Source organism: Puma concolor, chromosome A2, assembly GCF_028749965.1.
Source record: "Puma concolor isolate L17-30 chromosome A2, mPumCon1.1.hap2, whole genome shotgun sequence".
Classification (NCBI taxonomy): Eukaryota; Metazoa; Chordata; class Mammalia; order Carnivora; family Felidae; genus Puma; species Puma concolor.
In genome coordinates, this window is record NC_141668.1 from 167,146,077 (window position 1) to 167,159,757 (window position 13,681).

General features: G+C 52.5%; 1 protein-coding gene across 1 annotated transcript in view; it reads left to right on the plus strand.

The window, feature by feature from the left end:
- The first annotated feature begins 825 nt into the window (after positions 1–825).
- LOC147583826 (complement C3-like) overlaps positions 826–13,681 on the plus strand; it is a 39,379-nt gene continuing 26,523 nt past the window's right edge. The window contains exons 1-17 of the mRNA XM_086699297.1: positions 826–961; positions 1,353–1,545; positions 1,948–2,110; positions 2,207–2,277; positions 4,049–4,143; positions 4,224–4,306; positions 4,389–4,479; positions 4,756–4,858; positions 4,950–5,076; positions 6,114–6,229; positions 6,335–6,481; positions 6,881–7,090; positions 7,206–7,412; positions 7,744–7,902; positions 8,190–8,319; positions 8,596–8,667; positions 8,831–9,028. Of these exons, the coding sequence (XP_086555423.1) occupies positions 885–961; positions 1,353–1,545; positions 1,948–2,110; positions 2,207–2,277; positions 4,049–4,143; positions 4,224–4,306; positions 4,389–4,479; positions 4,756–4,858; positions 4,950–5,076; positions 6,114–6,229; positions 6,335–6,481; positions 6,881–7,090; positions 7,206–7,412; positions 7,744–7,902; positions 8,190–8,319; positions 8,596–8,667; positions 8,831–9,028 (2,242 nt within the window). The 5' untranslated portion in view covers positions 826–884. The remainder of the gene's footprint in view (positions 962–1,352; positions 1,546–1,947; positions 2,111–2,206; positions 2,278–4,048; positions 4,144–4,223; positions 4,307–4,388; positions 4,480–4,755; positions 4,859–4,949; positions 5,077–6,113; positions 6,230–6,334; positions 6,482–6,880; positions 7,091–7,205; positions 7,413–7,743; positions 7,903–8,189; positions 8,320–8,595; positions 8,668–8,830; positions 9,029–13,681) is intronic.

Below are 13,681 nucleotides of genomic sequence, written 5' to 3' on the forward strand. Positions count from 1 at the left end.
AGGTGTTGAACCATATGAAGATATTAGCTATTCATAAAGAATTAAATACAGATGGAATAATAATAATTTTAATAATATTAACGATAATATTGTAACATTAAGACAGAAAAAAAAGCTAGCAATGGGAAATTGCCTCACTGATGAGGAAAGTTTTTCTTTTTAACCATTATAGTCTCTCAGGCATCCTGACAAGGGTACATGAAGGGAGCTCCAGGTTCCACTTATATTAAAATATATGCTCACTGAGAGAGTGAACTTCTACACATACAGCAAAGCCCAGCTGAAATGTCCCCTCCTCTGAGAATTTTTACCTGACCTTCTACAAAGCAGGGTTCTTCTCCACTGGGAAGACACACCATGGGGCCGGGAGTGTCTGTGCTGGACCTCATCCCTCAGTCTGACCCCAGCATAGAAGAGGGACTCCAGCCACCAGCATAGAGATAGACCCATACGAAGGCATTGGTTAACAAACGCATGGCCAAAAGAAGACAGGGCGCCAGGCCCAGATACCTGGGGTGGGGAGCTCTCTGGCCCTCAGTGTTCCTCCACCACTAAGTAGGTGCAACAGGGAAAGGACCCTGTTTGCCAACTGACCTTGACCCTGAGGGAGACCTTGGCAGGGGGAAGGTGTGTCTATGTTGCTGGAGGACATGCCCTTGGGTTAGTTACCCCAGGACACACTGGCCCCAGGGATTGAAAAACTTAGGAAACGGTATTGAGCAATCTGGGGCAGCTCCAGGAAGGGGGAAGCCACGGGAGCTGCGGGCTGGGCTGAGGTTGCAGGGGGAGGCGGGAGCCAGATAAAAGGCAGCCTCCAGCAGCCTCTGCTCATTCCCTCCCAGTCCGCTTCCTCCGTCCCTCTGTCCCTCCAGCGTCCCTGCACCATGGGGCCTGCCTCGGGCCCCAGCCTGCTGCTGCTGCTGCTGCTTCCCATCCTGCCCCTGGCACCGGGGGACCCCATGTGAGTGGTCATGACCCTTCTCCAAACCGGGCTACTTGTGAGGTGGGGGTGGGGTTCAGGTCCTAGTAGAGTCCAGGGCGCACGTGGGTGTCTGTGGAGGCAGGGGTCAGCGGGTTGGGATGTGAATGGACTTGGGCTGCCTGGGAGCTCATGATTTCATGAGCTGGGGGTTCATGGCACTCGGGTTACAATGGGAGGCGGATGTTTCTAGAAGCAGGGGTCTGCGGGTTTGGGTGCCTGTGGTGTGTTCAGTGATTCTGTGGCTGCAGAATCACTTGGAGGCCTCGAGATCTGACTTCACAGGATTTGGGGGCTTCGTGATATGTCGGTGAGGGTTGGAACCGTGGTCCCTAGAACGGCAGCTCCATCCCGTGTTCCACCTGACCTGCAGGTTCTCCATGATCACCCCCAACATCCTGCGGCTGGGAAACGAGGAGAAGGTGCTGCTTGAGGCCCATGACTATGGAGGGAACCTTGCAGTCACAGTCAACGTCTACGATTTCCCAGCGAAGAAGCAAAGGATGTTCAGCGAGACCATTGCTCTGATCAGGGAGACCGACCACATGGGCACAGTCAACATCAATGTGTGTGCACCTGCTGGAGCCCCTCCCACCTGTCTGAGTCTCCGCCCTGTTTTGAGCAGTTCCCACTTTGGAGCCCCTCCCCTCTCTGAGAATTCTCCTTCAATTAGCTTCTTCTATCCTGAGCCCTTAGCTTTGATCCCCTCTCCTAAGTGACGTCCTCTGAGCCCCTTGTCTGATTCCCCCTACTCATCCCCCTTTCTGATCCCTACCCATCTTAGACCCTTGCTCCCCACCCCCACTACCCCTCCGCTCCCAGCCTGGGCACACCAGGGAGACCCGGAGTGGTGGACAGGTGCTATTGGCAGGAAGGGCAGACAGGTGTGGACCCCTCTGAAAGCCTGGAGCTGAATGCGGGCAAGGGGCCGGGAGGCAGCATCTCAATGATTCTCTGGCTATGCCTAGATCCCAGCCAACCAAGAATTAATATCCGGGAAGGAGAAAAAATTCGTGACTATCCAGGCGGACTTTGGGAGCACCGTAGTGGAGAAGGTGGTGCTGGTCAGCTTTCAGAGCGGGTACATCTTCATCCAGACGGACAAGCCCATCTACACCCCAGGCTCCACGGGTAAGGGGCTGGGCAGCAGCTGAGGACCCAGGGGCCAGATTGTGGGGAGGGGCGTGGCCTCACTTACCACCTCCTTTCTTTCCCACCATCTTCCAGTCCTCTATCGGATCTTCACGGTCAACAATGACCTACTGCCTGTGGGCCGGGCCGTTGTCATCAGCATCCAGGTACCAGCCAGCTGGGGACCAAGACACACCCCAGGCAAGACTCAGGGAGAGAGAAAGAGATTGAGACAGAGAAAGAGACTCTGGAAAGGGCAAGACTGCAGAGGCTGAAAGGCAAAGAAATGTGTAGAGCCTTGAACACAGAAAGAGTCCTGGACACAGGGCAGAGATCCGGGGATACCAGGCACAGTGATGCTTCTGCCCGTGGATTCCGTCTCCAGACAAATCTCTGGGGACCGTGTCACTCGGGACAGGTCACTTCACCCTCCTGGGCCTTGGTTTTCTCAGCTGAAGATTGAGATGACAGATAAAAACTCTCTGTAGCCCAATCCGCCTCCTGCTGCCAGGGGGCAGCCTCGAGCATCCAACTCCTGTCCCACCCTCCTCCACCCAGAGCCCTCCAGGAGCTCCCACCTCCTTGGGGCAAAAGCCTAAGTCCTCCCAGCACTCCCCAAGGCCCTGCAAGACTTGCCCTGTCCCCTACCTGTCCTCCTCTCCTCCTCTCCTCCCCCTCTTCCCCTCACTCACTCTGCTCCAGCCACATGGGCCTTATTGCTGTCCCTCCAACTGCCATAAAGAGCCAGCCCTAGGACCTTTGCACAGGCTGTTCCCCCACTACTCACAAAACGCTCTCCCTCCAAATACCCACATAGCTTGCCCCATCACGTCATTCAAGTCTCTGCTCAAATGTCACCGATGGCACAATTTTACAGAGAAGCCTGAGGACCTGTAAAATTGCAGACACCCTCTCCCAACTCATACACCCACGCACACCCACGCACACACACACACACACACACACACACACACACTCCACTGGTCTCCCTTCCTGTCATCTCCTTTAGGCACCCTATAAATTGAATGTATTCATTTGCTAATTGCCCATTCCCTAGACCTCCACAGAACCTAAATTCCAGACAGGATGGGTGCTTGGCATACAGTAATTTCATTACAATTTACTGGGCTAAGGCAGGAAAGGGGTGGGGGGGAGGGGGAATGGAAGGAGGAAGTGAAGGACAGAGGGAAGAGGTAGGTCGTTCTCAGAGGATCATCATGAGTACTTCTTGCAATCATGCAAAGTTAACAGGGACCAGGTCCTGACAGCCACAAGCTGACTGTGGGGATCGGTGGGATTTGTGGGGAACGGAGAACACACACCTCTAACGGTAGAGCCTCTGCCCAGTTCCAGTCAAATGTCGCCATGTGCCAACAGGAACCCGTATCCACGGTTATACCAATTTCCAAGAGAAGCCAGAAAGCCAGATTTTTACATGATGTCTCCTGGTGTTTAGTTATTTGCAACGAATGACATACTGTGTGTTAGGTTGAACCACACGACTTTGTATTCTTGTAGGTCAAAGAGTCGAAGGTAGGCAATGCTGTGTGACTTAGCGCCCATAGGATGCTTACCACAGGGTCCCGCACAAAGTAGGTGATAAATGCTAGTTACTATCAGTGTTCAGACAGCCTCCGACGAGAGTGAGCTCCAGCTTACATGAATCATGTGCCAAGCCAGTGAGGGAGGGGCTATGTTCCTCTCCTTTTTCTAGCTGGGCACATTGAGCACAGAGACATCAAGTAATTTGCCCAAGGTGACACAGCGCGTAAGTGGGAGAGTGGGCATTTGAACCCAGGCTGACTGACTCAAGTCCATGTTCATAACCACTGCCCCAGTAGTCATGACACACAGAGAGTGTCCAGACACAGAGAGGAGGAAGAGAGCCTAGGGGCTAAGCCAGGTCTCTGAAGAGACACGCCCTCCCTGTCTCCACAGACCCCCGACAATATTCTCATCAAGAAGGACTCCCTATCTTCTCAGAACCAGGTTGGCATCTTGTCCCTGTCTTGGAACATCCCGGAGCTGGTCAAGTATGTCAGGCCCTCCTAGAGGGGGTTCCCTATGCCAAGGGAGGGCGTCTGGCTGGCTCACTCACCTGCCTTCCCCACAGTACAGGGCAGTGGAAGATAGAAGCCCACTATGAAGATGCCCCACAGCAGGTATTCTCTGCTGAGTTCGAGGTGAAGGAGTACGGTAAGAGGAGGAAGGAGTCAGGGTGGGGGCCCCAAGTGCCAGGCCCAGTGCTGACAGCCTACTGGTGCCGTCTCGACCCCAGTGCTGCCCAGTTTTGAGGTCCAAGTGGAGCCTACAGAGAAATTCTACTACATTGATGACCCACAGGGCCTGGAGGTCACCATCACGGCCAGGTGAGGGGCTAGGAATGGGGCCAGGCGGGAGGGGAGGGGATGGGGGCCAGGTGAGGGCTAGATGACAGGCCAGGTTGGCAGCTAGGGGTGGAGCCAGGTAGGGGCCGGGTAAGGGAACCCGGGTGCAGTGTGGCCAGGTGTGGGACCAGGTGGGCGCTGAGTGAAGAACCAGATACTGGCCAGGTAAGCACCAGGCGCGGGACCAGGGGTCCGTGGAAGTTTGCAGGCAGCCTCACCCTTCAGGAGAGGAGCATCTGAGACCCTCTTGCCTCTCAGGTTCTTGTATGGGAAGAATGTGGATGGAATAGCCTTCGTCATCTTTGGGGTCCAGGATGGTGAACAGAGGATTTCGCTGCCCCAGTCCCTCACCCGTGTTCAGGTGCTCTGCCCCTCTGAGCCTCCTCCACTTTGGACTTCCCCCTCCCTCACCTGCGCCCCTCCCCCTCTCTGAGCCTTCCTTCCTCCCCCAGATCGATGATGGCAGTGGGGAGGCCAGGCTGGAACGAAAGGTCCTGCTGAGCGGGGTGGAACCCTCCGGAGCAGATGCCCTGGTGGGGAAGTCGTTGTACGTGTCTGTCACCGTTATCCTGCACTCAGGTGAGGCCTGGTCTGAGGAAAGGGACCCAAATGAGGGGGGAGGCCCAGTGTGAGGGCAGAGGCCCAGAATGGATGTGGAATGCAGTGTGACAGGGGAGAACCAGTCTGAGGGCAAAGGCCAAGTGTAAGAGAGGATATCCAGAGGAAAGTGATACCCAGTGAGACAAAGGAGGCCCATTCTGAGGGTGGGGGGAGCCCCAGAATGAAAGTGGGATCCAGTCTGATAGAGGTGGCCCATTTTGAGTGGGGGAGGTCCAGAATGAAAGTAAGATCCAGTCTGTAGAGGAGGCCCAGTCTGAGGGGGGAGGCCCAGTATGATTGTGGGATCCAGTCTGATAGCAGAGGCCCAATCTGATGGGGGGAGGCCAGAATGAAGGTGGGATCCAGTCTGATAGAGAAGCCCAGTCTGATGGGGGAGGCCAGTATGAAGGTGGGATCCAGTCTGATAGTGAAGCCTAGTCTGATGGGGGAGGCCAGTATGAAGGTGGGATGCAGTCAGACAGAGGAGGCCCAGTGAGGGGGGAACCCAGAATAAAGGTGGGATCCAGTCTGATACAGGAGGCCCAATCTGAGGTGGGGAGGCCCAGAATGAATGTGGGATCCAGTCTGATAGAGGTGGCCCATTCTGAGGCAGGGAGGTCCAGAATGAAAGTGAGGTCCAGTCTGTAGAGGAGGCCCAGTCTGAGGGGGAGGCCAGAATGAAGGTGGGATCCAGTCTGATAGAGGAGGCCCAGTCTGAGGGGGGAGGCCCACTATGAAGGTGGGATCCAGTCTGTAGACGAGGCCCAGTCTGATGGGGGAGACCCAGTATGAAAGTGGGATCCAATCTGATAGAGGAGGCCCAGTCTGAGAGGGGAGGCCCAGTATGAAGGTGGGAAGCTGTCTGACAGAGGAGACCCAGTCTGATGGGGGAGGAACAGAATGAAGGTTCCAGCCAGTCTGATGGAGAAGGCCCAGTCTGAGGGAGGCCCAGTGTAAGGTGTGGTCCAACCTGGAGGGGTGGCCCAGGAACCTGCCCTCACAGCTGGCCCCCTCAGGCAGCGACATGGTGGAGGCGGAGCGTAGCGGGATCCCCATCGTGACCTCCCCCTACCAGATCCACTTCACCAAGACGTCCAAGTTCTTCAAACCAGGCATGCCCTTTGACCTCATGGTGAGACCCGGGGTGGGGCTGCCTCCCCCACCCTTCCCCTGAGCATCAGCCACGCCTCTGGGTCGACCTGAACGCCCTCCACCTGCCCCTGCGCTGCACCCGCAGGTGTTTGTGACGAACCCCGACGGCTCCCCAGCACGCAACGTCCCCGTGGTGACCCAGTACTCCAAATCACGCTCCTTCACCCAGGAAGACGGCATGGCCAAGCTGATCATCAACACACACAAAACCTTTAGGTCCCTGCCCATCACCGTGAGTCCTCACCCTCCTCTAGCCCCACTTCTGGGAAATAGGGGACTGTATTTGCAGGGAGGAACTCTGTCCTCTGCCACGGTCATCCTGCCACGTGAGGAGTGGGGTCCTTTTATTGTATCAGGGCATCCTGCCATTCACATAGAGGGTTTTCATCTGCATAGAGGGGATCTTATCTGCACCAGCAGTCTGGCCATCTGCATAGGTATATTATAAGGATCCGGTGATTACATTTGACCCACCTGGATAATCCAAAACAGACTCCCCATCCTCAGACCCTTAACTTAATCTCATTTGTAAAGTCCCTCTGGCCAGGGAAGGTACCGTATTCCCAGGTCCCAGGGATTAGGATGTGGACATCTTTGGGGGGCCAGAATTCATCCCCCTTTCCTCACCCAGGTAAGCACTAGGAAGGATGGTATCCCAGAGTCACGACAGACCAACAGGACTATGAACGCCCAACCCTACAGCACCATGAGTAATAACTACCTGCACATCTCTGTGCCTCGCGTGGAGCTCAAGCCAGGGGAAGATCTCAACGTCAACTTCCACCTGCGAATTGACCCCACCACCACCCAGGAGAACAACATCCGCTACTTCACCTACCTGGTCCGTGCCCTCCTAGGATCCCAGACCCCTCCTCCTTACTTCTGCAGCACCCCCAGTCCAGGGCCACCCCCCTCCACCTTGCTGATTCTTCCTTATGCCAACCTGTCTCCCCCAGATCATGAACAAAGGGAAGCTGTTGAAGGCGGAGCGTCAGACGCGGGAGCCCGGCCAGGACATGTACGCGATGCCCCTGACCATCACTGAGGACTTCATTCCTTCCTTCCGCCTGGTGGCTTATTACACCTTCATTAACAACAATGGCCAGAGGGAGGTGGTGGCCGATTCCGTGTGGGTGGATGTCAAGGACTCCTGTGTGGGCAAGGTAAGCTTCCGGAGCCTTCCTCTGCACCCATCTTGGCACTCCCCGCCTGGCCAGTGCTCGCTCCGTCTCTGCCTCTCTCCAGCCTTCTGGGTGGGTTCCCCAACCGAGACCCATCTTCTCCTTTTCCAGCTCCTTCTCTCCCCACCTCTGTTTCAGCCTCAGTATCTCCCTCCCTGCTGGCCTTTCCACCTTCAGTCTGTCTGTCTCCACCGTTGCCCCTTCCTGACCAGCACAGCACGGACACTGCCCTGGGCTGACTGCTGATGGAGACCCAGCCTGGCAGGGCTGACCCCTCACTCCTACCTCTGTGCACAGCCCCCCCCCCCAACAGCTGGTGGTGAAAGGTGGCAGGAAGGAAGAGAGGGTTTACCTACCTGGCCAGCAGATGACCCTCAAGATCGAGGGGGACCACGGGGCCCGAGTGGGGCTCGTGGTGGTGGACAAGGGCGTGTTCGTGCTGAACAAGAAGAATAAGTTAACTCAAAGCAAGGTGCGCCCCGTACCGCTGGGGTGTGGCGGAAGCAAAGGGGTGGCGTGGGGCTGAGGCGCGGGTGGCGCTCAGAAGGGAACCGGAAGTGGGGTTAGGCGTGGGCGGGACGGAGGCTGGGACGGACACAGACGTGGCACGGAAGTGAAGGCCGCGGGTGGGAACGTAGATGGAGGAGTCCGCGCTGGGGGTGGTTGGCGGGGGCTGTGCACGCAGCTCTGAGAGGGGTCTGGGACCAGAACGCAGGGGCGGTCGGACATGTCAGCCTGGTGACCCCTGCCCTCCCGCAGATCTGGAACGTGGTAGAGAAGGCTGACATCGGCTGCACCGCAGGCAGCGGGAAGGATTATGCCGGCGTCTTCACGGACGCAGGGCTGGCATTCCAGACCAACACAAACCTGCAGACCCCGGATAGGACAGGTGAGGGCCCGGGAGGTGTGGGGCCTCCACCCCAGATGCTGAGAGCAGGTGGAGGGCACTGTTCTGAGGTCCTCAGATGCTGAGAACAGGTGGGGGCCCTGGGTTCAAGTCCTGCCCCAGCCCCCACCTAGTGAATCATTGCCTACTGAGCCTCAGTTTCCTCATCTGTCAAATGGGAACAACAACTCATGGCTCCCTCACGGCTACTGAGAGGAGTACATCGGGGACCCTCCGTTGACGCTTAACCCATCTTGTTCGCGTGTGCCCTCCCCTCAGATCCCCAGTGCCCCAAACCAGCTACCCGGCGCCGCCGCTCGGTGATGCTCATGGAGAAGAGGATGGACAAAGGTGGGGGCCCCCCACCTCCCCCCAAACCCTGTCCCTCCGGGATCCAGCCCAGGAGGGAGCAGGGCAGGGCCCGGCCCTGGGGACGTCCTACCCTTGGTCCGCCCTGAGCTCCTCCTGCTTTGAGGTCCCGGCTGAGGCCCTGACCGGTGTCATGTCCCCACAGTGGGTCAGTACCCAAGGCAGCTGCGCAAGTGCTGTGAACATGGCATGCGGGAGAACCCCATGAAGTTCTCGTGCCAGCGCAGGGCCCGGTTCATCCAGCACGAGGCCTCGTGCGTGAAGGCCTTCCTGGACTGTTGCAACTACATCACCCAGCTGAGGCTCAACCATACCCGTAGTGCCCACCTGGGATTGGCCCGGAGTGAGTCCACTTGCCTGTGGCTGGCCAGAGCGGGGAGGGCCTGGACTGAAGGGAGTAGGCTCGGTCAGAGGGGGGCAGGCCTGGTTTGAAGGAGGAGGCCAGCCAGAGTGGGGAAGCTCTGTGAGAGTGGGGATGGCCTGGTCTGAGGGAAGAGGCCCAGGCCAGAGTGGGAAAGCTTGATCAGAGGGGGTAGGGCCTGATCTGAGGGAGGAGGGCAGCCAGAGTGGGGAGACTGGGTGAGAGCAGCCAGGACCTGTCTGAGTGAGAAGAACCTATCTGAATGGGGGAAGGTGCCTGTTTGGGTGGAAGGATGCCTGTGTCTGAGGGGGGAGGAGGGCCTGTCTGAAGGGGGAGGATGCTTCTGTCTGAGATGCGTTTTTAGCCTGCCTTTACCAAAGAAAACTCATTTATGTTGCTTTCCAAAGAGGTGCCTAACTCAATGCCTAACAACATCTGTTGATTTGTTTTCATTCATTCATTCCCTCCCTCCCTCATTCATTCACTCACTCATTCATTCATTCACTCATTCATTCACTCATTCATTCATTCAGTTCTGGATAAGACAAAGCATGTGCACACTTGAAACTTTACATCTCAGGCCAAATAAATCTTAAGCCAAGAGAAATTTCTCTTCCAAGAAGCCCATTGAAAGCAGAACCAGAGTGGTCCCCACCACAAGGCGGCCCTGACAGAACTGGTGGGAATCCTACCTGCCATTTGCTCAGAGCCTTTGAGCCCAGTGAGGCCTGATGTCTGCTTTTTAAAAATGCTTTTTGATGTGTCTTATGCAGAGAAAGGCCTTTCTGCTAGGATGGGTGCAGTGGAAACCAAGCCCACAGAGAGCCCCCCCCGCACCACGGGCAGCATGGCCCCTGTCGTGAGGGTCCCCCTGGCAGATTCCCTCTCGGCCCGCCCTGTCCAGATTGCTCTTTTTAACCCCTGTGGGCAGAGTGGTGCTTGCTGCACTGACCCTTCTCACTGGCCCTTTGAACACTTCTTTTGCACATCCCATCGTTTTCATGGGGGACCAGAAATTGTGTTGTCCAAATTGGGTTCTGAGAACAAAGGCCAGTGTGAGCAGCTCTTAAAACCGAGGGAAGTTACCTTATCGACCACAGGATGAAAAGTCACGAAACAGAACCCCTTTGCTTAAAAACTAAGGAAGATGGGGAAACGCCATAAGTGGCAGTCTGCCCGATCCAAGCAAACATAATCATTTTTTTAAAAAATCTTTAGACTCAAGCAGAAAAAGGAGAAATGGGCATAAAAACCTTTTATCCCTCTGAATCATTTGAGGCCACACCATTGAGGCCCCTAATTAGCTCCGTGTGGAATTTCTAGAAGCAAAGATATTCTCCCACAAAACCACAGCACAGGCATCAATATTAGGACATTAATGTTGACTTGTTACCACCACCAAAACCTCCAGCCCCGTTCAGGCTGGCCAGTGGTTTCCCTTTGGTTTGGTCTGGTCTGGTTTGGCTTGGATCCTTTATAGGAAAAGGATCTGTGCAGGAACAGACGTCGTGTTTACTGGTGGGGTCTCCTTAGTGTCCTTGGATCTGCTCAACCCCTGGCAGCACAGCCGTCTTGAGTGACTTTCACGTCCGGCTATTTGGGGGGCTGTCCCACGGTTTGGGTTGGCTCCATGCTTCCTCGTAATGACATCCAGGTTTTGCATTTGGGGGCAGCACTGTCACAGGAGAGACACTATGGATTCTCAGTGCATCATGTCGGGAGCCCAAAGACATCGATTTGTCCCATTGTTGGTGCTGTGAGTCTTGATCACGTGATTAAGGCGCTGTCTGCTGGGTCTCTCCACTGTAAAGTTCCTCCTTAGTCCTGGATAGTCCATTTCTAAACCTCTTTCTGCTATCAGATCAGGGCAAAATTTAAGCCAAGGGAAAATTTCCTCCAAATCAATTTTTATGTAGCCTTTATGACAGCAGGTATGGATCCTTATATGGTAACACATACTTTTCATGTACACTCATATTTTTATTTTTTATTTTATTTATTTATTTATTTATTTATTTAATTTATTTATTTTTGCTTAGAAATGTGCAGTCACCTCCTAAAGGCAGACATTGCCAAAGGCGACGCATATTTCTGAATTCTTTTAGCTGGAAGGCTAGCACGCCCTCCACCATCACCCCCCAAAAAACACACAAAGATTCCCAACACACATGAGCCAAGGGCTGAATCTTCAGTCTGTGCAAATTATTCTAATCTAGGCTTGGTGCCTTCTGCTCCAGCGACCTACAGACTTTCTTTCTCAAAGAGGAAAATTAGACAAAATATCTGATCTACTGGGATATGGCTTACACACACTCAGGTGTTTTCTCCCCCAGCCTTGTGTAATTTCTTTCTTTCTTTTTTTTTTTTTTTAAATTTATTGCCAATGCGTGTAGTCTTGGCTTCAGGAGCGCATTCCTATGATTCATCACTTACATACAACCCCAGTGCTCATCCCAAGTGTCCTCCTCAATGCCCATCATCCATTTTCCCCACTCCCCCATATCCTATTCCCATCAACCCTCAGTCTGTTCTCTATGTTTAAGAGTCTCTTATGGTTTGTCTCCCTCTCTCTTCGTATCTAATTTTTCCTTCCCTCCCACTATGGTCTTCTGTTAAGTTTCTCAAATTCCACATATGAGTGACATCATATGATATCTGCTTTTCTCTGACTGACTTATTTCACTTAGCATAATACCCTCCAGATCCATCCACGTTGTTGCAAATGGTCAACTTTCCTTCTTTTCATCACCAAGTAGTACTCCATTCTCTGTATATATATAGCCATTCATCAGTTGATGGACATTTGAGCTCTTTCCATGATTTGGCTATTGTTGAAATGCTACTATAACCACTGGAGTACATGTGCCCCTACGAATCAGCACCCGTGTGCCCTTTAGGATAAATTTCTAGTAGTGCTATTGCTGGGCCATAGGGTAAATCTAATTTTGATTTTTTGAGGGACCTCCACACTGTTTTCCAGAGTGGCTACACCAGTTTGTATCCCACCGACAGTGCAAGAGGGTTCCCCTTTCTCCACATCCTCACCAACATCTGTTGTTTCCTGAGTTGTTACTTTTAGCCACTCTGACCAGTGTGAGGGGGTATCTCAATGTGTTTTTGGTTTGTATTTCCCTGATGATGAGCGATGTTGAGCATCTTGTCATGTGTCTGTTTACCATCTGGATGTCTTCTTTGGAAAAGTGTCTATGCATGTTTTCTGCCCATTTCTTCACTGGATTATTTGTTTTCTGGGTGTTGAGTTTGGTAAGTTGTTTATAGATTTTGTATACTAACTAACCCTTTATCCATTATGTCATTTGCAAATATCTTCTCCCAGTCCATCAGTTGCCTTTTAGTTTTGTCGATTGTTTCCTATGCTATGCAGGAGCTTTTTATCCTGATGAGGTCCCAAACAGTTCATTTTTCCTTTATTTCCCTTGCCTTTGGAGACATGTTAAGTAAGAAGTTCCTGCAGGTGAAGACAAAGAGGTTGTTGCCTGTTTTCTCCTGTAGGATCTTGATGGTTTCCTGTCTCACACTTAGGTCTTTCATCCATTTTCAATTTATTTTTGTGTATGGTGTAAGAAAGTGGTCCAGGTTCATTCTTCTGCATGTTGCTGTCCAGTTTTTCCCAGCATCACTTGCTGAAAGGACTGTCTTTTTTCCATTGCATACTCTTTCCTGCTTTATTGAAGATTAGTTGGCCATACATTTGTGGGTCCATTTTTGGGTTCTTTATTCTGTTCCATTGGTCTATGTGTCTGTTTTTGTGCCAATACCATACTGTCTTGATGATTACAGCTTTGTAATACAGACTAAAGTCCGGGATTGTGATGCCTCCAGCTTTGGTTTTCTTTTCAACATTACTTTGGCTATCTGGGGTCTTTTGTGGTTTCATAAAAATCTTAAGATCGTTTGTTCTAGCTCTGTGAAGAATGCTGGTGCTGTTTTCATTGGGATTGCAGTGAATGTGTAGATCACTTTGGGTAGTATCGACATTTTAACAATACTTATTCTTCCAATCCATGAGCATGGAATGTTTTTCCATTTCTTTGTGTCTTCTTCTGTTTCTTTCATAAACTTTCTATAGTTTTCAATGTACAGATCTTTTACCTCCTTGGTTAGGTTTATTCCTAGGTATTTGGTGGTTCTTTGTGCAATTGTAAATGGGATTGATTACTTGATATAGTTTTCTGTTTCTTCATTATTTGTGTCTAGAAATGCAACCGACTTCTGTACAATGATTTTGTATCCTGCGACCTTGCTGAATTCATGGATCAGTTCCAGCAGTTTTTGGTGGAGTCTTTTGGGTTTCCAAGTAGAGTATCCTTTCATCTGTGAAGAGTGAAAGTTTGACACTTCTCTCAATTTTGGTGCCTTTTATTTTGTTTTGTTGTCTGATTGCTGAGGTTAGTACTTCCAGTGACACCAGTGGTAAAAGGGGACAACCCTGTCGTGTTCCTGATCTCAGTGGCAAAGCTCTCGGTTTTTCCCCATTGATGATGACATTAGTTGTGGCCTTTCATATATGGCTTTGATGATGTTAAGGCATGTCCCTTCTATCCTGACTTTCTTGAGGGTTTTTTAAAGAAAGGATGCTGTTTTTGTCAAATGCTTTTTTTTCTGCATCTATTG